Genomic DNA, 22566 nt, shown 5'->3' on the forward strand with positions numbered 1-22566 from the left:
ACTAGAAGCCCACTGAGTATTTCCATGTCTTTCGCAAATATGTTTTGTGAACAGAAAGAACACAGGGGGTTGTGAGGGTGTCAGGGGAGACCCCCTGAGGAAGTGACACTTAAATGAGCTCAGGAAAAAGATGAGGAGGGTTGGCTCACCAAAGTAAGGATCAGAAGGGATGGACGGTGAGCACCTCACTCCCTTCGGAATCAATGGTTTACTTCCCTGTCTGCCCTGACTCCCCTTTCTGTAATAATTTCAGCAATTCCAATTACTTATGGCTAATCTCTCTGATAGACCTTTAGAAAACTAAACATAGGCTTGGTCTACTTAACAATAAAATGAACTCAGAGGAGAAAAATTGGCTGCATATATTCATTCTGCCCAAACAAGACAGAGACAGGGGTACAGAAGGGTTATTCTTTGCAGGACCCACTGGGACCTGGCTACTCTTTGGGAAGCCAAGGAGCTGTTGGGTGAACAGAAACTGCTCTTGTGGGCCATGTGGGCCCTCCAATCTCATGGTCATTCTCCCTCATCTCCGGGAAACATTCTCAATCCGAGGGTGCCATGATGTGAAATGCCCCCAGTAGGGTGTAGGATAAAACAAGTCCAGGGCTGGAAAGACCCCAAGAGATCACCTAATACAACTTCATTATTAAAAAAAAGTTTTTTAATGTTTAATTTTTTTTGAAAGGGAGAAAGAGAGAGGCAGACAGAGCATGTGTGGGGGAAGGGCAGAGAGAGGGGAAGACACAGAACCTGAAGCAGGCTCCAGGCTCCAAGCTGTCAGCACAGAGCCTGATGCGGGGCTCGAACCCGCGAACTGCGAGATCATGACCTGAGCTGAAGTTGGACATTGAACCTACTGAGCCACCCAGGTGCCCACAACCTTATCATTTTATAGATGAGGAAATGAAGCCCAATGAGGGGACAGATGCGATAGAGCGGAGTGTTTAGGAGCTAGAACTGCCTGGGGTCACGATCTGGCTCTACCACCTTGAGTTTTAGGAGCCTCGGCTAGCTCGTCTCTAAACTGGGAATAAAATGGTGCCTTCCGCTTGAATGGTCTTGAGGTTTACATGAGAGAATAACCAAGAAGCACTAATGACAGAGCCTTGACTGTAGAAGGTATTCACTAAATCAACCATCACCATTACTAAGTCACTCAGCTAGTTCACATCAGGGCTGTAACTAGAAGCCACGGCTGTTTCTCTGGCCTGTCCTCTCTCTGATGAGAGGTCCTGCTGATGTGACCCCTCCCCATGCTTCCCAACACAGCCGGCACCCAGCCCCTTCTCTCTAGATTCCCCAAGGGAAGAACTCTGAGGTGGCCGTGGCCTCTCTGTACACCCTGCAAATGGCAGCCTGCCCTCCAGCACAGCGGTGGGATGAGAAGCACAGAGCTCTGGGCCCTGCCCAGGGCACCACAGTGAATTGGTGATCGTAGCACTCAGCTAGCCATGCCGCCATCAATATCCGCCAGCCCAGTGCCCAACTATTTCCTGCCTTTCATTGACATTTCATCACTTATGACCCTTAACCTTAACTCTCTATGCTTCTCCCCGCTGAGGCGGCAGCTCTTTTCTTTGGCACAAGGCCCATCTGTAGTCTCTGACCATAGATTAGGCTGATTTTATCTTTTCTATTAGGCAGTGATTGCAAATCTCCCTGGGTTCATTAGTAGCTGGATAATCCCTCCAGATTTATTAGCTCTAACTGTGCTTCCTCCTTCACCTCCTCTCATCGGACAGCATCTCTGCTGTCTCAGCGGCGAACTGGGCTTTGCCTGAAGGCCCTTAATTCCTCACGTCCTCTATCCAAATTTCCATCAGCCTTGTGAACGGTGGTTCCTATGCCAAAGCCCGAGGCCAGGTGGAGGACAGAGGCTCCTTCCAGACTCTGGAGTGGAACGAGTCTGGCGAATCTGTAACTGCTCTGAGCGTGCCCCACCTGGAGACGCCACACAGGACCACCATCCTGGACACACTCTAGGTGCAGACCCTTTAAGTTCTAAGGGAGCTGATACCCTTACAACCAGGTGCTAGTCAGACTTCCACGTAGAGGATCAATTGTCCTGTAAACAGACTTGCCAGGGCTTCCCATGCTAATTGCTTTTCCAGAACGCACGAAAGAGATGTGTGACAATGATTAATAATTCAATAAGGTGGCAGTGTCGCTAACTGATCACCAAACCCATTTCCTCTTCTGCTTAGGTACACAGTACCCTGTTCACAGAGTTCTAGCCAATGGAATCATGAGGAGAAATATTATGTGTCACTCCCAGGCCCAGGGCCATACATCCTCCTGTATCTGATCCGCCATGTTTCTTTTTTTCCCCATTCCGGGCCTCTGGGAGGACATTTTTACAAGCCAAAGGAAGTCTAGGCCCTCAAACAACATATGGAAGGGTGCCCACTGATCAGGAACATCCTTTGGGGACTTGAGTTGAATGAGAAACAGATTTCCATTGTGTAAATAAAGCCAGGAGATTTGGGGGTTTATCTGTTACAGCAGTTGGCACCATCTAGCAGTTACAAAATGTTATAAATGGCTAATTTTTAATTTTACCCCAGAAATTCTTGAGATGGATATTATTATTCTCATTTTACACATAAGGAAACTGAGGTCCCCAAGAGCTTAAGGGGGCACACAGCCAGGAAGCTCCTGATCTGGGGTTTTTCACCAGTTCTGACTGGATTTTTACACACTGGCTACTTTCTCTCCTCATAACACTTCTTAATCAGTAGGAATCTCAACTTCGGCCATGTGGTCTTGCTTCTTTTGATTGGCAAACTCCAAAGAGAAATAAACACATCTGACCACTTCACACCCATGAGGATGGTGAGTATTTAAAAAAATAATAATAATAAGTGTTGGTAAGGATATGGAGAAACAGGAACCCTCACACACTGCAAGAGTGAAAAATGGTGCAGCCACTCTGGAAAATAGTTCGGCAGCTCCTCAGAAATGAAGCAGAGAATTTCCATATGATCCAGCAATTCCATTCCTAGGCTTATTCCCAATACGGCTGAATGCGGGGACTCAAAGAGATATTTATACACTCATGTTCATAGCGATATTATCTGCAACAGCCCAAGTGTCCGTGGATGGATGAATGGATAAACAGACTGTGGTCTACACGTACAATGGAATGTTATTCAGTCTTAAAGAGGAGGAAATTCTCACACATGAATGAACCCCAAAGACGTGACACCAAGTGAAATAAGTCATACACAAAAGGACAAATACTGTATAATTCCACTTAGGAAAGGTACTGAGAACAGGCACATTCATAGAGCAGAAAGTGGTCAGGGCGGGGTGGCTGGAGGAAGAAAGGATGGGGAGTGACTGTTCAATAGGTGTGAACTTTCAGTTCAGGAAGCTGAAAATCGTTTTGGAGACAGACGGTGATGACATCAATGTGACTGTACTATTTCTACTACGTGGTATACGTAAAAGTGGTTGAAACGGTAAATTTTATGTTATATGTATTTTACCAAAATAAAAAAAAGTAAGAAAAATCAAGTTGTGATGCCTGCCATAACATGGATGAATCTAGAAAACAGTGTGCTAGGTGAAATGAGTGAGACACAAAAGGACAAATATTGTAGGATTCCACTTACAGGAAATATTGAGAGAGGCAAAGGCATAGAGACAGAGAACCTGAAAGAGATTACCTGGGCCTGGGAGGAGGGGGAGGGAAAGTTACTGCTTAATGGGTATAGAGTTTCTGTTTGGGGTGATAAAAAAAAGTTTTATAAACAGTGCTGATGGTTGTATGACATTGTGAATGTAACTAATGCCACTGAATTATGAACTTATAAATGGTTAAAATGGCAAATTGAATGTTACATATACTTCCTCACACTAAAAATATTCAGAAAAGAAAGAGAGGAAAAAAGAAAGAAAGAGAGAGAAAGAAAGAAAGGGAGAGAGAAAGGAAGGAAGGAAGGAGAGAGAAGGAAGGAAGGAAGGGAGGGAGGGAGGGAGGGAGGAAGGAGAGAGAGGAAGGAAGGGAGGAAGGAAGAGGGAAGGAAAAAAGAACTAAATCTGGATAAAGGCAGGAACCAGTCCTCAGATTGCTTACATATCTGTGTCTTTTGTGACTCTGCAGAGTAATTTTCTTGTTTGCCTTGCTTTGTTCCCTCTTTGGTCCTGGACTCTTTTTTTTTTTTTTTTTTTAANGCCAGGACTTGCTTCCTTCTGGTTCCTGTCCTGATCTCTGGACAAATGCATATCCTGGCTCGTGGTTTTCCATTAAAGTTATCATAAAGTTACCGCTCCTCTGCCCTGGGCGCCCACTTTAGCCCAGTACCTGCAGAGGCCTGTTCCCACCTGTTCATTGGGGATTTGCTTTGTTGGGACTAAGTCCCAGCCCACCAGAACCAGAAGCAGGGCAAGAAGCTGTCACCAAACCCCTGACCCCAGCACAAAAGACCCCACACCTCATTTCGAAATAGACGTATAAATACAAGCCCTGGACATCTGTTTTGCTGTCTGCTACAACTGTGTGCCTTCAACATCTACACACTTCCCGCCAGTGACACCTTCCTCTGTTCAGGAGAGGGTCTGTCCCTGTACCCTGGTCTCTCCCATCTCGCTGAAGTGTCTCTCTCATTGCCTGACACCTCTCTGTCACTCCACCACTGAACCTTGGCTTCCGTTCTACCACCAGACCTGGCTCTTCCCCGGACCTGTCCAGGCCTCCCTGGCTCATGGGAGCTGCACGGGCCTCCTGGCCAGCCTCAGCTAGCTCTGATTCACTTCCTCCCCTGCGTCAGTCACCCCTGGCCCCCAAAGCTCAGGACTGGCCCACTCACTCCCCTGCCCAGACCTCGACAGAGAGAGAAACTGGCTTTCTATAGGGTCAACTGAATTGATGGTTTAGAAGTTTGATTCATGATGGAAATGTTTCCCCCAACGCTTATGAAGGGTAATCAACTGATCAAATCTAGAGCAGTCAATCGAATTCATTTATTACAGATGCCCTAAATCAACCAGCCTTCTTTTTTTAAATTAAAAAAAAATTTAATTCTCATTTATTTTTTCATGGAAATGTAGTTGACATATAATATTACATTAGTTTCAAGTGTATAGCTGTGATTTGACAATAATATATTTTATGAAATGCTCACCATGAGAAGTGTAGTCACCATCTGTCACCATAAAAAGTTATTATAATATTATTGACTATATTCCCCATGCCGTACTTTTCATCCCTGTGATGTATTCTTTTTTTATAACTATAAGTTTGTACCTCTTAATCCCCTTCACATATTCCACCCTCCNGTTTGTTAGAGTCCACATGTAAATAAAATCATATAGTATTTGTTTCTGTTTGATTTATTATTTTTAATTTTTTTAACAGTTATTCATTTTGGAGAGACAGAGTGAGAGCGGGGGAGGGGCAGAGAAAGCGGGAGACACAGAATCCAAAGCAGGGTCCAGGCTCTGAGCTGCCAGCACAGAGCCTGATGTGGGATTCAAACTCATGGACTCTGAGATCATGACCTGAGCCGAAGTCGGACACTTAACTGACTGAGCCACCCAGACGTTCGGACACTTAACTGACTGAGCCACCCAGACGTCCTATCGGTCTGACTTATTTCACTTAGGATCATACCCTCTAGGTCTGTGTTCTCACAATGGCAAGATCTCATCATTTTTTATGGCCGAGTAACACACACACACACACACACACACACACACACATCTTCTTTATCCATTTATCTACCAATGGACACTTGGGTTGCTTCCATATCTTAGCTGTTGTAAATAATGCTGCAATAAACAGAGAGGGTGTATATATCTTTTTGAATTCGTGTTTTCATTTTCTTTGGGTAAATATGGACAGAAGAGGAATTATTGCACTGTATGGTATTTAGATAGGCAACAGACACATGAAAAAATGCTCAATCACTGATCACCAGGGAAATGCAAATCAGAACCACAGTGAGATATCAACTCACACCTGTCAGAATGGGTAGAAATAACAACAACAAAAAAAGACCAGAAAGCACAACTGCTGGTGAGGATCTGGAGAAATTAGAACCTTGTGCACTATTGGTGGGAACAGAATTGATGTAGCCACAATGGAAAACAGTACGACAGTTCCTCAAAGCACTAAAAATAGAAGTATCCATCAGACTCCTTAATGCCTAGATAGGAATGAAGTATGAGAACCTCATCAATTACTCAGTAATTACCAACACAAACAAATCCTACTCTGGTCAGTTCAGTCATGTATAAAAACTAAACTACCTACTTCTGTTCATTCCCTGGAAATAAATAAAATGGTATTATAGGAGTTACTCTTACAGGCCATCAGAGGCTGGGTAGAAAAATAAGTATCTCCTGTTCTTTTTAACACATGGGAAGCATAAATAGGACTTCTTAAAATAATGCCTTCTCTTTACAAAACTTGTATTATGAGGCAGCTGCTATGTAGTTATCATCCCCAGCGGCAGGTATTATCAGTGTTCACTTACAGAAGAGATGTCTGGGGCTCAGAAAGGTTAAGTTACTTGCACAGGATCACACAGCCGATAGCTGGTCAAGCCAGAGTGCTAAATCACATCTGCCTAACGCCATGGCCCGTGCTTTTCCAGCTCATGGTGCTATCTTTCAAAAAGCTCATTTGAGCACCTGCTGTGTCACTGGGGCAGAATTCGGAGAGCTGGGCCATGATAGGTAACCCTGAGGGATTCAGAGAAGAAATACATAAGTAGTCAAGTCCAGGTGGCATGTCAGGGGAAAGGGATGTGAGACGCACAGAGGTAACTCATTCCGTCTGAACAAAGCCCCTCCCTCTCTGTTCCGAGACTCCAACTGCAACTAGGCAGGAAGAATGGACTTAAAAGTGGTTTCTTTACCCTTAATAGGGGCCTGTCCTTTCTAGAAAGCCAAAACATTAACAAGAGTCTTCCAGAATATTCTCCCACTGACTTTCGCAATGGCTCTGCTTCTATTCTCTTGAATGTTATTCAGCCACCATCATTCATACAGTTACTTTATTTTATTTTATTTTTTTTTTAGTTTTTCCTTGCAAACTCACAAACTGTGTGAATCCTGTTAATTCCAGGTTCAAAGAACTCTCTGACTGAGGTAAGTTCCTGGGGCTCATCTCGTTCACTTTCAGGTCCCCCCCCACCCCGAAAAAAAAGAAAGCTCTTTGAAAGCTGAAAGTACTACAGCGTTTTATATATATATATAATACAACACCTTAGAAACACACAGTACTTTTAATTTACAATGGATTTTTTACTCATCCTCACAATGACCTTGTAAGGTTTCACCATCCCCATGTTTTATAAGTGAGAAAACGGGCTCAGAGAGTCGGCATGACTCCCCACAAAGCCACACAGCGTATAAGGCAGAGTGTGGCACTGACCTGGGTCTCCTGACTTCACCAGCCTGTACTTTTTTCCACAGGATAAATCATCACACTTGTTATTATGAGCCCTGAAAAGAGGCAGTGGCGGTACGCAGTGTGGGCGACGTGTTCTTAAAAGTCTCCAAGCCAAGCACCTCCACCTTGTTCTAGTGACTGTCTTGGGAACTCATATTCCAAATGACTGGCCTCCTTCCATCTGCTAAGTCACCGCTGCTACTCCTTCGCTGCCCAACTCTGTCCTCCTCTGCCGACGAGGCTGCCTAACGTGGGGGGCGGCCCTGGCTGGGGTGCAGAAGGCAGGCAGCCCCTGGCTTCCCTTTTCCCTCTTCTTCCCTCCACCTCCCAGCCTCCCCAGATGGAACCCAATAGAACCTTAATNCTTCTGCACTGCTCTGGGACACGGCTAATCCTTTTCTCCGTTTTTACATGTTAATGCCATGATTTATAGCAGCAGTGTTCGATAGGAAATAAATAAAAATAAGCAAACAAAGAAATTCCTTCTGTTCTACATTTTGCTGGGTAGTCACTGGGGAGGGCATGAGAGGAGCTGTGGGGTGCTGGTTGTGCTCTCATGCTGGGGCTGGGTGCGGCGTGCACGCGTGCGCTCACCTGAAAAGCACTGGCTAAGCTGTGCATGTATGATTTGTGTGGCCTTCTATATGTAGGCTAGGAGTCCATTGAACATTTCAACAACAGGCGGTGCCTGGGTGGCTCTGTCAGTTAAGTGGCCAACTTTGGCTCAGGTCATGATCTCACGGTTCGTGGGTTCAAGCCCCGCGTCGGGCTCTGTGCTGACAGCTCAGAGCCTGGAGCCTGTTTTGGCTTCTGTGTTTCCATCTCTCTATCTCTCTCTCTAAATAAATAAGCATTAAAAAAAATTCCAACAACAGAGCAAGCAATTTTACGGTGGTGGTGGACTGGGGGAGGCAGAATGGCTTTCCGGCAAGCCATTGAGGGAGTCCCTATACCAGCAAAGAAGCCTTGCTTGAGTCCTCTAAGATGTCTCGGCTCTGAGAGCAAAGGCCTCAGCACGCTTCAGGGATAACAATTCCACAGCGGCTCCAAGAAAGGGCTGTTCTTAAGCACCTATACACAGCTAGAGAAGAATAAAGATCAGAGTCCAAGGTTGCTGCTGTGAGCAGGCATCTCCACGACCTGGCAGGCCATCTCAGGAGAGTGGGTCCCTAAATCCAGGGGGGACATTGCATGGTCCCCTCGGTCACTCATCCCATATATTCACTGAGAAAGTTGTAACTTCTCTGGAACCTTTTTCACTTTAAGACTTAAGAGTCCAATCTGTAGAGTTGTATTCTGCTCCCCAACTCGGCAGGGATCTTACAATAAATGGACATCTGTCTTAAGTCCTCTCGATAGGTAACTTTCAAGGATGGATGAAAATAGATAAATGAATAGTAATTAGCTAATAGGCCCGTCCTGGAGCAGACCGTGAGTCTGAAGTGCCTCACTGTTTCCTGGACAGGCCACATCATTCCAAAGCTCCATGGATGTGGATATGCTGTTCCTTAACCAGAATGCTCTTCTTTGTTTTAATCTAGAAAAAAACCTTAACCCCCTTTTAGGCTTGGCCAAAAGACCTCTTCTTCAGTGAAGCATTTCCTGCCTGCTCCCCACTGAGCAAGGGACCCCTGTTCCAGGACCTCGAGAGCACTTTGCATACACATCTAATAGATTTTGCCACTTTGCACTGTAATAGATACTTTGAGTTTTTCCAAGGCAGCCTTAGCTTCTTATTCTCATTTTCCTCCCTAATGCCTGGCCCCATCCCTGTTACATCAGAAAGGGGTGGTCAAAAGCACGTCTGCCTCTGAGTTAAGTGGTCTTGACATCTCATGCATTTATAAAATAAAATAAACCTCTTCTCCAAATTATTGTTTATGATGGCTCTGTGCGTAAAAGTCAGGAACTGGAAACAACCAAACTCTCAATAGGTAGATGGCAAACCAGGGTACCTCTACACCAAGAAATACGACTCAGCAATAAAAAGGAATGAACTATTGATTCATGCAACGTGGACAGTCTCAAGGGCATTACATTGAGTGACAAAGGTCATATGTTGCATGATTCCATTTACATAACATTCTCAAAATTATGAAACTGTAGAAATGGAGAACAGATTAGGAGTTGCGAAGGGTTAGAGATGGTGGGGGGAGGGTGGCGGGTGAGACAAAATGGCGGCATGAGGGCTCTTTGGGATGATGAGATGGTGTCGTCTTGATGACGGTGGGATTTACATACATCTACATGGGTTTGATGGACCGGATATTTTGATATCCTGGTTTTGATATCGTACTGCAATTATGTCAGAAGTTAACTACTGGAGGAAATGCAGCTGAAGGTACATGGTACCTCTCTGTACTATCTTTGCAACTCCTGTGAATCTAAAAGCCTTTCAAAGTAAAAAGCGTAAAAGTAAAAAAAATAACATTTTTTTATAAAACAGTTCTTGGAGTTTCCTTCTACCGAGTGAGTGTCCATCCTTCACAACGACCTTTCATATTTCTTAGTATTTTACAGTTTCAAAATGCTTCCGTGTAAATGATGTCATTTCAAACTGACAGCAAATCTATGACACATCTGTTCTTCTCCCCATTTTACAGATAAGGAAACCAAGGCTCTGTGCTCATTGAAGAGCACACAGTGTGTGGCAAACCTTGTGTTCCAACCTGACTCAATAAAATTTCTATAGACCTGTCTTCTCATCTTCAAAATAAGGGGATTCAGCAAAGGCAACCTCTATAGGTGCATCGGTTCTAACATCGTATGACATGGGTACTTTTGTGCCCCGCTGTCCTACTTCTGAGGACAGCATGAAGGGTCTGGCAGTCCATGACTGGACTGGAGGCCAGTAACTGGTCCTGCAGAGGAAATAACATCTATCAGAGGAATCAGTGCTATGTAGCTGGTGGCCTTTGGATGGAGCCATTAGACTCCCCCAATCCCCATCCTCCCAAGGCTAAGAGTTGTTGAGATGAGAATCCCAGTAGCTCCTGGACTTCCATGTTTCTAGAATGCTCTGCCTCTCCGGTTGGCTTCTCTTCCTCTGCTTTTATTTCCCCCATTCCCCATCTCCCGGGCTTCATTCCGTCACAGCCCACTGACTCTAATTATTGATACTCTGTGCCAAGGAGGTGAGCTGTGAAAATGTCTTACCAGATTAGTGAAGATGTATGTGTAATAGGCCGATACCATCCCTAGTTCAGCTGCCTGCAAAGGGAAAAGAAAGAGATTAGAGAGGAAAAAAAAAACCCACTGGAAGTGAATGAGCGGCGAGGGCTCCAAGTGTCCGCCATTTGTCTGACCCCCTTCCCTTCGGTTCTTACATTGCCCTTGACTTGGAGGATGGAGGACAGAAACAGTGGGCTCTGGAGCAGGGTCTCTCCCCTGCCCCCTGCTATCCACCCCTGCAGTGACATTTATAGCAGCTGATATTCTCACGCACAACACATTCCCATGGATATAACCAGATATTATGGAAACCAAAACGGCTTTAAGGGAAATGAAGCAAATAATAAAACAGACTAAAATAATTATCTCCCAAACTATTAGCAAAATAACAATGGCTAACACGTACCCACCCCTTAGTTTGGGCCAAGCACGAGGAAGCATTCGCTTGGGTTAAGTCGATGAGGCCGGCGCTATGGCTCCTGCCCCACCCCCCACGTGACAGCCAGGGAACCTGAAACACCAAAGGGCTATGGAACTCATACAAGATCATACGTCTCATAAGTGGAAAAAGATGAAATTAAAGCCAGACAGCCTAATTTCAGTCCTTTTAACCAAACTATACTCTCCCCTGAGGACTGTGATATTGATGGAAGTACTGACAGCTCTCAGGGGCCGAGGCAGAGACCGGAGAGTCCACGGGCCGTAGGCAATTCCCAAATTAACTCAATCTCTGTCAAATGCGAGCGAGCCAGGTTCCTGAGAGTCTTTGAATCCACAGTAATGTAGGAAACAAGTGAATCATTTGCAAACTTTGGTCCTTTATTAGGAGTAAGGAACGAGTTGCTTGTGACATGCCTCGCCCTTGATCACAGCACACCCGCGTGTCATCGTCCCAGAGTCGGGAGGCTGCGGCTTCAGAACAGCCTCCCTTCTGTCTGATCTTCGTAGGCATCACGGGTCCCCCACACCAACCTCTCCCGTCGGTGTGCCCGGCTTTGAGTGTGACGGGTGCCACAGAGGCCGACAAGTAGATCAGGTAAATAATGAGCCCAACTCTCCCCAGGGTCCTATGCCTTCTGCCAGGCAGAGTTTTCATCTTGTACCCTGCAGCCCCAGGGCCACTGGGAAGCCACTTTTGTCGTGACTAGTGAGGTGCGGGAGGGGAAAACAAGGGCCAGGGGTGATTACATTTTCCTCTTAGGAAGTGTTTGTCTCTCGAGAAACTCCAGTAACTTTGTGAGCGTTCTCCTAGGAGCCCTTGCAGGCTCCTTGAAAAGCAGGCTGGGCTCTTTCTAGAGCCACCACTCGGCTGGAGACCGAAGTACCAAGGCCTCTACGCCTAGGGCACATGGGGCTCCAGCCCTCGCTTTCTCCTCCACTTCCAAGACGCTGGTATGGTCTGATGCTCACCCCCCCTCCCATCCCCCACACTCAACACTCTCCACATAAAAGTGTCACTGCCTGTCGCCACTGCCTAGATGGGTGTGGGAGCCCCGTGGTTGCAGGGATGGGTGGAGGGGGTGGTGTGCACCGTCAGATGGTTAAAACCCAGTTGTGAAATCCGCTGCCCAAAGATAAAAGACAAGAGATCCTTAGTTTTTAAGACCTGAGTTCGGGGTAAACATGAAGTTTGTTGCCGGAACAGCTGCTCAATAAAGTAGGGGATTACTCTGCAAATCCTTCTGAAATCAGGAGACAGCGGAGCACTGCCAGGCTCGAGCCAGGCTCGCATGTGCACCCCGACCCTCCCAGAAGCTCCAGGCGCTCTCTGCTCACACTGCTGCCCACTGAGTCTGTCCTCCCTGGAGCCCCCGCCCCCACCAGCTCTACTCTAACCCTGGGAAGGAGGAGGGTGCAGCCCCAGCCCAGGCCTGATGCAGGGCCCGCCTGCCTTCTGGGGGCACTAGGGAGTCAATCGGGAACAAAGGCAATGGGTTTCCGGAAGCCTCGAGCTCACTCTGGTCATTGACGGGCTTGGTTCCAAGGTCACAAGGGCTGAGGGCAGCAGGTGGCCCCAGGAAAGCCAGCCACTGGTCACCCAGCAGAGCCATCTGCCAATAATCATCATTACAGGGGGGAGTTTCCTTCAAAAGCACAGCCATTAAAAAAAAAAAAAAAAGTGTTGTTAATGAAAATACTCAGTACTGGCAAGGGCGCCGTAAGACACCTACACGCTCCTGGGAGTATAAATTGTTATGGCCTTTTAAAAAGGCAATCTGGCAAATCATATCAAAATCTTTAAAAGCATGCATATCTTTAACTTGGTGATTTCATTTCTGGAAATTTATGCTAAGAAAATATTCATGAATGTGCATAAAGATTTATGTACAAAGATGCACATCCCGCGTTGTTTATTTCAGCAAAAGATTGAAAACAACCTGTATCCCTCACAATAAAGGGATGGTTAAATAAATTATGGGATGCCCATACGACAAGAAATGATGCCACCACGAAAATAGTTGCAGTCAAATACGTAATGACATAAAGCAAATGCACGGCATATTATTAAGGGGGGAAAAAGGTGACAGAGGTACACGCGCCGTGTGACAATCATTTCGAAAAGAAACAAATGTGTCTACAAAGGTAGACAGCGGCTCTCTCTGGGTGATGGAATGTCTTACTTTTCCATGTGTCCCTTTCTATCAGTCTTCAAAGTAAAGGCTTCAAGAAAGAAAGAAAGAAAAAGCTGTAATGATTTTTATTGGTTTCGATGTGCTTTTCTGTACTTTCCAAAATTTCCACAATAGACGTATTATATATAAAAAAAAAGAGCCCAATTTCATATGCTGGGAGCCATAAAACATTCCTGAGGTTATTATGCTATTATTATAAGGGCTGCCCCCAAAAGGCTTCTGCCTGGGGGCTGTTCTGGCAGGGTATGGTTACTGCAGAGGGGACTGTGCATTCTGACTGCCCTTTGCAAGTTGGGGGGGATAATTATTTCACTCTCTGCCCGCAAGGACTCCTCAGCCTATCTCTCAGAGGCCCTAAAAGAGGATCTTTTCCATCCTTGATAACTTCGTGGATCACAGGCCTAGACATAAGCAAAGAAAAAGAGAAAAATTCCATTTGAGTGTGTGTGTGCATGTGTGTGTATGTGTGTATGTGTGTGTGAGTTGGAATATATGCTCCCAGACAGACGTGGGTTTGGAGCTGTGCAAAATTACTATAGCAACAGGCTAAAGGGACAGCCCTCAGTGTTCAGAGAACTCATTCAAATCTCTTATTAACTCCGAGACCAAAACTAGCTGAGGAGGGGTGGTTCGGAGAGGGAGAGGGGGAGGAAGAGACAATCATCTGAGTGTCTGGCAGGCTTCTCACAGCTTGGCAGAGGTTAACGAGGAGCTTCACTCCCCCAGTGGAAGATGGCAGGTTGCGTTAAATGTGCAATTAGAGTGGCCTTGGAAGAGGCCGGCGTGCCTGGGGGAGCTGCGGGGAGCTGGGGAGCCCGCAGCAGGGTCTGTCTGTCTGGGGTTACGTGGGTAGCCCAGCCGCCAGCCCAGGAACTGGTGCCGGGGGACTCCAGGCTGCCCAGCTGTTTCCAGCTGTTTCTCCTGCACCTGACTTCTCTCTTGGTCTCTCTCTCCCTCTCTCGTTCTCAGATGGGCCTCACTCACAGAGCTTGAGTTTCTCTCACTGTGAGTTCTGATTCAGGGACTGCCACCCTGTCCCTTGTATTCCGGGAGGGTGGGAGGGGGGTATAAGAAACTGCTGATTGGCTGTCAGAGGCAACAGGTGCCCGCACAGCTCTGCTTCTCACTGGGGGAGGCTTGGACAAAGCCGTTCACCCCCTAGAGTCTCAGTGTCTTCCTCTGTCCAGGGAAGACGGGATACCGGCCCCACGTAGTCACTGAGAGGATTACACTGGGAAGTTACACAGCAGCAGTCTGCAGACTGGTACACCGTACAGGGATTACAGAGGGCTGCACACACTCGCCGGACCGCCTTGCTTGTCAAAATGCGGACATACTTCTGTACCACTTGGCATGTAGCCTCGCCCCGAGTGCCCTGCCCCCACTGCCCCGGCCCCTCCTGGGAACCCCACCAACCCTGGCAGGGTCTTAGCTAGGGGCTGCTTGCCCACCTGCACTGGGAGTTCATATTTCAACAACACTGAAAACATCCTGCTTTTCCTTTCAGCTTCCAGGACCCATCCACTGGAAGTGAAGCACAGCGATGTGTGTCAGGGTTCAGGGGCCACGGCCCAGGGAGGCCACCCAAGGGCAAAGAGGGAGCAGGGCCCCAGCTCAGGGGGAGGGGAGGGAGAAGGATGCTCCGCGCCGGGCGCGGCTCCCACCTTCAGGAGGATGGTGTGCGACATGGAGGCGTTGGCGTGGATGATGATGGTGGCTGTCTTGTCATCCCGGATCTCCTTGAGGAGCGGGGTGGGGTCCCGGGTGTCGTCCAGCATCCGCACCGAGAGCGTGTCCTTGGAGATGAGGAATTGCCGGAGCAGCCTCTCCAGGTTTAAAAGGCCTGGAGGGGAGAGAGATGAAGCCCCTGAGGGTCTGCAGTGCTGCCCTGGGGAGACACTGGAGCAAAAGCCAGATAAGCAAAGACCTGGGCTGGAGGCAGGGCTGCAGGGCCGGCCCCACTGCGGGCGCTGAGCAGCTTTCTCCACCTCTGCGGGCTTCGGCAGTCCCATCCAACGTAAAAAGAATGTTCCTAAGCCCCTACGGACTCCCCAGCTCCCTCAGCAAGGCTCTTGTAAAGAGAGACGGAGGGCCCTTGAGTGGGATGCGGGTCTGCTCTCCTTCCCACAGCCCTTGGGAGCGGCCAGGACCAGGGTTCAGAGACCAGCAGGCCTGGATTTTCCCCCAACCTGGCCACTCACTCACTCACTCACTCACCAAGTGACCTTTTTATGTGGCCAGGGCTCTTGGCCTCAGTTTCCTCATCTGAGAAACGAGAATAACAGCAGTCAGAGCCCAGGACAGTGGCGAGGATTAACGTAGGTTATACTTAATGTGCTTAGGACCCCGCCTCACCCATCACGAACGCCCATAGATGTTCACAGATGTTCCGTCTAGCCTGACAGGAGCCCCAGCCTTTGTTTTCATTGTGGATGAGGGGAGCAGTTTCCTCAAGATCACAAGGCCCAGCAAACAGGCCTAACAAAACACTTTGAACTCAGAGCACGGCGGCTGCATTAACACAAGGTATCATTATGACCGTAAGAGGCCAGGCTTTGAACTGCTCTCCAGCAGGCAATAACGCGGGCCCAGAACAAAGTGAAAATGTGGGATTGTGAGTGAAGGACTCTCCCCCTTCCCACCCCGCCCCAGCTGTGTGCTGTCTAGGAGCAGGGGAGGGAGGAAGGTTTCCAGAATGATGCCACTGCCACACAAGGGGCCTGATTCAGCTTTGCCTCTGAAAAGGCAGGCCAGGAAGATGGTGCATGCGAAGGGTGGGGGGTGGGGTCTCCACTGTCCCCCGCAGACAGTGGTCTCAACTCCAGGGGAAAGACAAGCACAGGCATTTATTCCCAAAAGCAACGACAAGAGTAACAGCTATTGGATCCTTATTCTGTTTCTATTCTGGTCCAGAAAATGGGCTAAATATTCTACGCGGCTAGTCTAAGTCCTCACCACAATCCTACAATGCATTTTAATCCCCCACGCAGACGGGACGTGAGGCTCCCAGACCCGGTTCCATACGCTGGATGGCAAGGAAGGACTGGCTTTCTAACCAAAGGCCCTTGTGCTCCGGTCTCTGCACCTGCTACACGATGTTCACTGCAGGCCTGTCTTGAACTTGCCCCCAGACTCCCCCTGTGCAGGTTCCTCATCCTCCTGACCCTTGAAGGTCAAAAAGGGAGAGCGTTATGGGGCGGGTGGCAGCGGGGCTCTGAAGGGCATCGCATCCACCTCCCTTGATCTGTAGAGATGATGAAACTTGCTTAGTCACAGAGTCACACACCTAGAGCCACACCCACTAGGTGAGGCCCCAGCTGGAAACACACCCTGAAGTGAGGAGGCGGCGGGCAGACGCCAGGCTCTTCCCACACCCACCCCTGCCATCACACAGGGATGCAGCTGGGACCAGAGTCCCCACTTTGTCATCTCCAGCCAGCCCTCTTCCCACGAGCCCTGGTGCCTCTCAGGCACACTGCAGGGCCGTGTGCACAGAACCTGGGAGGCACCTGGGGTGTGTATCTTGCCTCTCTGGACTTGGGGAGGAAAGCCCCACACTGGGTGTGTTTTCTAACAAGGACAGGAAAGCAGGGTGGGGCTCGGCGGCCCGCCATGATAAAGACAGAGGCTCTGAGAAGGTAGTGCCAATGCCCATTCTCCGGCCACGGGTCCCAACATGGCAGTCAGGGGAGCTGGCGGTTACAGCAGGAGGGGAGAGCCCTGGGAGGCTCCAGAGCTAGTGGGACCCTCTCCTTCCTTCCCCCACAGGGTCTCGAAGGACAGCTGTAAACCGCCACCCCCACCGCTGTCCGTGCCCCCTGCAGCCCCTCACCACCGCCCCCGTCAGGAGGGGCGCTGATTCCTCAGCGTCGACCCTCACCAGCTGTGTGATCTTGAGAAGTCATCTGACCTCTCTGAGGCTCCATGCCTCATCTGCAAAATGGGTACAGCAGGTGAACTCACGGAGACGCTGGAGTGTGTGGCTTCACTGTCCCTCCTCCTGCATTTACTCACCCCCACAGGCATGGCTCGCTGAAGCAGAATAAATAGGGACGGAAGTGCACGTCTGTTCAACCAACATGTGTGTGTCCCAAGAGCCAGGCTCTGGGCCCATAAGGTGTCAGCTGAGAAGATGGATCATGCAGACCCTGGCCTCCCGGAGCTGAGAGTGCAAGGACTTGCAGCTAAGTCTATAACAAGGTTCAAACCATACCCGTATTTTGTCTGAGGGGCTAAATCATCTGGGTGTCCACGGGGCAGCCTCATTTAGTTCTGTATGTAAAATGGAGAGAATATTCACGTCTTCTTCACAGGTCGTGAAAAGGGAAATCCCAGCTGCACAAAGGTCTGAGCACCTGACCCCAAAGACCCTGTATATATACCAGGGGGCAGGGGAGGCCACAGCTGGTGTTCCTGGAATGTCAGCCATCTCTCTGGCTCAAGACAAGATCTGCCTGGCCATGGGGGAGAGGCACTGCAGCTGGAGGGGTGAGTAAGGGCAGGGAGGCAGAGGGCAATGCCACGGGTCCTGGAACGTAGCAGGGAGAGCCTCTAGAGCCTGGCTGGGAAAGAGGCCAAATCCCCTGGTGTCCTTCAGAGAGGCAGCGAAGTTCAGTGGGACGAGACAGGGAAGGTTGGAGGAGGCCACGGGGATTAAGCACAGCACGGAGATGCTTGGCCAGGGCAGCACAGGGACGGTTCATCCCTTTAAAATTCACAGGTGCCCTGAGCTCCCAGGGAAGACCTCCCATCTGGGGAGCCTGCTTCAGTTAATGCCCAGCATTCCCCATCTGACTGCCCCTTGGGGTGCTCTGCTGCCCTTTCAACAAGGAAGCAGCGCCCTCCCATCTCATCCCGCATACTCTGTGTGTGTGTGTGTGTGTGTGTGTGTGTGTGTGTGTGTGGAGAGGCAGGGCAGGAACAGGGAGGGGAGAAGGGCAGTGAGTGCTCGGAGGCATCCCCATCCCACCCAGAATCTCTGATCAGTCTCTCCTTTCCCAGCCTGGACCACTCCTGGGAAGCAGCAAACAGAGCACAGGGTGGCAGATGAGTCCTGGCTCCAGCGCACCTGGGATTGGGTAGCTCTGGTGACCCACGCCACCCTCCTCCCCTCCCCTTGCACCGCAGTGTCCTTAATTGTAAAGAAAGCATAACAACTACCTTACGGGGTTATTGAGAGGATGTCAAATAAAGCAGAACAGGGTCTGTCCCCTGGAAGATGCTTCACAAATCTGGTTTCCATTCAAGCCCTCCCTCACTCATTCACATCCTAACTGTCCTTCTTTCACCCCATTTCCCTCTTACCAGATTATCTAACCCACAAAATACAGCTCTTGGTGAGAAACCATGTAAAATATTTGGTAGCATATATGCATGCATATACGTATGTATATTACAGTATATGCATAAAGCACGAAGTATTTCATGGCGATGGCTAGGAATCTCACTTCAAACTCTTCTGCACAAGCCCAGTGTGAGGCAGGGGGCACAGCACCCGCTGGTGGGCCGAACGAGAGACTCAGATTATGCGGGGGGCTGGAGGGCTCTCGAGAGAGGTCCTACATCTTAACAGAGCAGGGGAACGGCGGTGCCAGATGAGGAATGGACACTTGAGGAGCAGCTGAAGGAAGGGGGTGCCTGGCTCAAGGAAGAGACAGACTTGCTCTTGGCGGCCTCAAGGACGACACTCCAGAACAGAGTGGACAGAGACCACGGGGAGACAGACTTAGCTCAACCTAAGGAAGAACCTCTGGTCAAGCTATCTATAAAGATGCAGTGGGCTGCATTATAAGGCAGTGAGTTCCTCATCACTGGAGATAATCAAGGAAAGACTGAAGCCCCTCTTCATAACTGTCAGAGTGAATTAAACCAGTGAATGGAAAGCTGCTCTAGAAGAACACTGATGTTTTTCCAGCCCAGGGATTCTTTAGTTGTACGAAAGGGATCCTTTTTTTTTTTTTTTAATTCTGGGCAGTGGAAGGAATTTTGGGCAGTGGAAGGAATTTGCAGAAGGGAAAGTGTGGTTTTTGTTACATTAAGAACATGAGGAGTTTCTCAGTGCAGTGTGGCATTTTCCAATTGTCATTCTCTTCACCTCGATCTGTTTAATGGCACTAAGGGATTTGCTGAAGGCAGCTGCCACCAGAGAGGTTAAAAGCTGCTCTCTTCCCAGCTTCCCCTCCACCTCCACCCCAGCCCTCCTCTCCTGCGGGGCCCCTTGGCCCAGCAGCAGGTCTGCCTGCCAAGTCCAAAGCTGAGAGGGACCTGGGGAACCCATTAGTCTCGCTCAGGATGCAACGGGATGGATCGATGAGAGCCTCAGCAGGCCGGCTGTTCTGGGAAGGAGGAGGGAGGTTGGCTTCTGCAACCGGAAGGCAGGGGCCCGGCGGGGCGGGAGGAGGAGAGAAGAGCTGTGAAAGGCACAGCCGGGGTTGGACAGGGCCGTAAGACAAGGACACAAATACCTAAGTGATGGGTCTGCAGGGGCACAGAGGACCCTTGTATCAAAAAATAAGAATGAACATCCATTTCAACCAGCACCACTCTCTCTCCACAGGCTGATTCCCTTGGCTATGGCTTTGGTTCTAGAAAAATGCTAATACTCCCAGGACGGATGGCACTTTGACTTCTCATGGGAGGCAGCTGATGTTAAGAGTGACCTCAGAGGACCGGGGCAAAGATTTAGGGAGATAATATGGTTCACCATGGCACCCACGGCCCTAAACCTGGTAAGGCTCCGTGTCCCTTCCCCCCATGCCAGGCGCACAGGCCTCAGGGTGTGTGGTTTTCAGCTTTCAGGCCTTTTCTCAGCAGCAGATTCTGATGGAGAGATGGGAACGAGGGTCCAAGGTGCTGCCAGTGGGGAAGGGGCACAGAACAAGTTCAAGGGCTTGAATGGTGCATTTTTTTAATTTTTTTTTTTTTTTAATTTTTGAGAGTCAGAGAGAGACAGCGCAAGCAGGGGAGGGTCAGAGAGAGAGGGAGACACAGAATCTGAAGACAGGCTCCAGGCTCTGAGCTAGCTGTCAGCACAGAGCCCGATGCGGGGCTCGAACCCACGAACTGTGAGATCATGACCTGAGCCGAAATGGAAGCTTAACTGACTGAGCCACCCAGGTGCCCCTTGAATGGTGCATTTCACCTGCTTCTTGGTTTTTGTCTCATCCCACAGCTGGGCTTGGCCCGGAGGCCAGGCAGGGGAGGCCAGACTACAGGAGCCAGAGGAGACACACAGGGCCTGGGGGAGAGGCTGAGGCTTCCTGCTCCCAGGACGGCTGTCCTCTGTCTTGCCTGGCCCTGCAGGCTATCTTCTTCTCTGATGGCAGGGGTGGGTGTGGGAAGAGCCTGGCCTCTGCCCGCTGCCTCCTGACTTCAGGGCGTGTTTCCGGGTGGGGCCTCAGCTAGTGGGCCCCAGCAGGTGTCCCGGCCCTGAGTGGTCTCCTGTGTCCCCTAAGCTCCTTCACATACAGATGATTTAACCCCCACAAGTGCTCTGGGGCTGGGGGGTGGGGCAGGCATTGTCATTAGTTCTCGGTGGGAGAGGTGTGGTGACAGATCATAGAGCTAGAAAGCCCAGGGCAGGCCAAGGCTCAAACCCAGGCTTCCTGATTCTGAGTTCTGGCCTGGATTCTGATTTCCCATTTGAGTGGGCACGGGCAGGCCTCAATCCTGCCACAAAATAGGAAAGAAACGGCACCTCCCTTCTGTCTTTTCCAGTGTTTGGCGAAGCAGGGGGAGGAGGTAACAAGAAACGTGTGTCGAAAAAACTTAATCTCTCTTTTCCTCATGCATATAATAGGAATGTGTATAGAGTCCATGGTCTATGGTTATCAGGAGGTTTATTTATTTATTTCTAATGTTTATTTCTTTTTGACAGAGAGAGAAAGACCGAGTGTGTGCAGGGGAGGGGCAGAGAGAGTGGGAGACACAGAATCCAAAGCAGGCTCCAGGCTCCGAGCTGTCAGCACAGAGCCCGAGGCGGGGCTCAGACCCATGAACTATGAGATCATGACCTGAGCTGAAGTTGGATGTTGAACCGACTGAGCCACCCAAGGGCCCCATATTGTGAGGTTTAAATGGGTTAATTTAAAAAGCCTTAGCAGGGTGTTGGGCATACAGTGCTCAACAAATGGTTAATTTTGTATCACTAGGAGCATAAGGCCTCCCACAGTGAGCGCCTCCTGGGGCTGGCATTGGGGAGGTCCACTAGGACCCCAGTATTTTCACAAGGGGCCCTGAGTCTCCTACTCTCCACCCCCTGCTGCTATGACCTCCATTACAGGATAAAGTAACAGTAAGTAAATGTTTATTATGTTCTGGGCCCACATACCTTCCAATGAAATGCCCCGAAAAGCAGTATTATTCCCACTTTACATAGGAGGGAACAAAGGCTCAGAGAGGTACAGTGATTTGCATAATATCACACAGCTCCTGAGTGGCAGAGCAGCTTGGTGTGACTCCAAAGACAGTCGATTCTCTTTTTACTGCGCATTCTGCACTTTTCTCCAGCTGTACTTCCTCCCTGGGATCAGAGTCTGCTCCTCTTCAACCACCTGGACTGAGTTTCACAAGCACAGGGACAGTAGAAGGGCAGAGCTGAACTCTGGTCGCTCTGCTTCAGGTCTTGACTTGGCATCGTTCAGAAGAGCTCCAAAGGGGGCGCCTGGCTGGTTCAGTGGGTTAAACATCCGACTTTGGCTCAGGTCATGATCTCACAGTTCAAAGGTTGGAGCCCCACACTGGGCGCTGTGCTGACAGCTGGGAGCCTGGAGCCTGCTTTGGGTTCTGTGTCGTCCTCTCTCCCACACACACTCTGTCTCTCCCTTTCTCAAAAATAAATAGACGTTCAAAAAAAAATTTTTTTTAAAGGGCTCCAAGGAAGGGAAGAAAAACTGGCGTATGCCTCTTGTCTGAGCGCGGCTGCCGTGTCATACTCTGTGTGTGTTGTCTTGTCGAATGCCCTCGGCCATCCTTGCAGGGAGGTATCGTCCTCATTACAGACAAGACAACAGGGGGCTAGAGAGTTCCTAAGTCACCTTGCCAAGGTCACACAGGCAGAAAACAGGTGGCAGAAGGCATAGGGGCACACGACACAGAGCCACAAAGTATATTAAAAATACTGAGAAAGGAACATCAAAGCAAACGAAACAATATAAATGGATGATCTGAACTTTGCACAAAGACACCAGGAAAATACATAATACTTGTGACCAAAGAGAGTCTAAGGCTCTGGGTCCATCCTGAGGTTCTCAAAAGGGAACTCTGTGGCAAGCCCAGGTGATCTCACCAAAGGGGCCTCAGGGACCCTGGTGGGGAACCCCGGCTCTCCTTGGAAGCCCCCAAACAGCCGGGTCCCCTACG

General features: G+C 49.2%; 1 protein-coding gene across 3 annotated transcripts in view; it reads right to left on the minus strand.

Moving 5' to 3' along the window:
- GRIK4 (glutamate ionotropic receptor kainate type subunit 4) overlaps nucleotides 1–22566 on the minus strand; it is a 344847-nt gene that overhangs the window by 115134 nt on the left and 207147 nt on the right. For all 3 annotated transcript variants that reach the window (XM_077776706.1, XM_077776713.1, XM_077776720.1), the window contains exons 7-8: nucleotides 14871–15049; nucleotides 10559–10612 (exon numbers count right to left, since the gene is read on the minus strand). In XM_077776706.1, the coding sequence (XP_077632832.1) occupies nucleotides 10559–10612; nucleotides 14871–15049 (233 nt within the window). The remainder of the gene's footprint in view (nucleotides 1–10558; nucleotides 10613–14870; nucleotides 15050–22566) is intronic.

Source organism: Crocuta crocuta, unplaced genomic scaffold (assembly GCF_008692635.1).
Source record: "Crocuta crocuta isolate KB4526 unplaced genomic scaffold, BGI_CrCroc_1.0 scaffold271, whole genome shotgun sequence".
Lineage (NCBI taxonomy): Eukaryota > Metazoa > Chordata > Mammalia > Carnivora > Hyaenidae > Crocuta > Crocuta crocuta.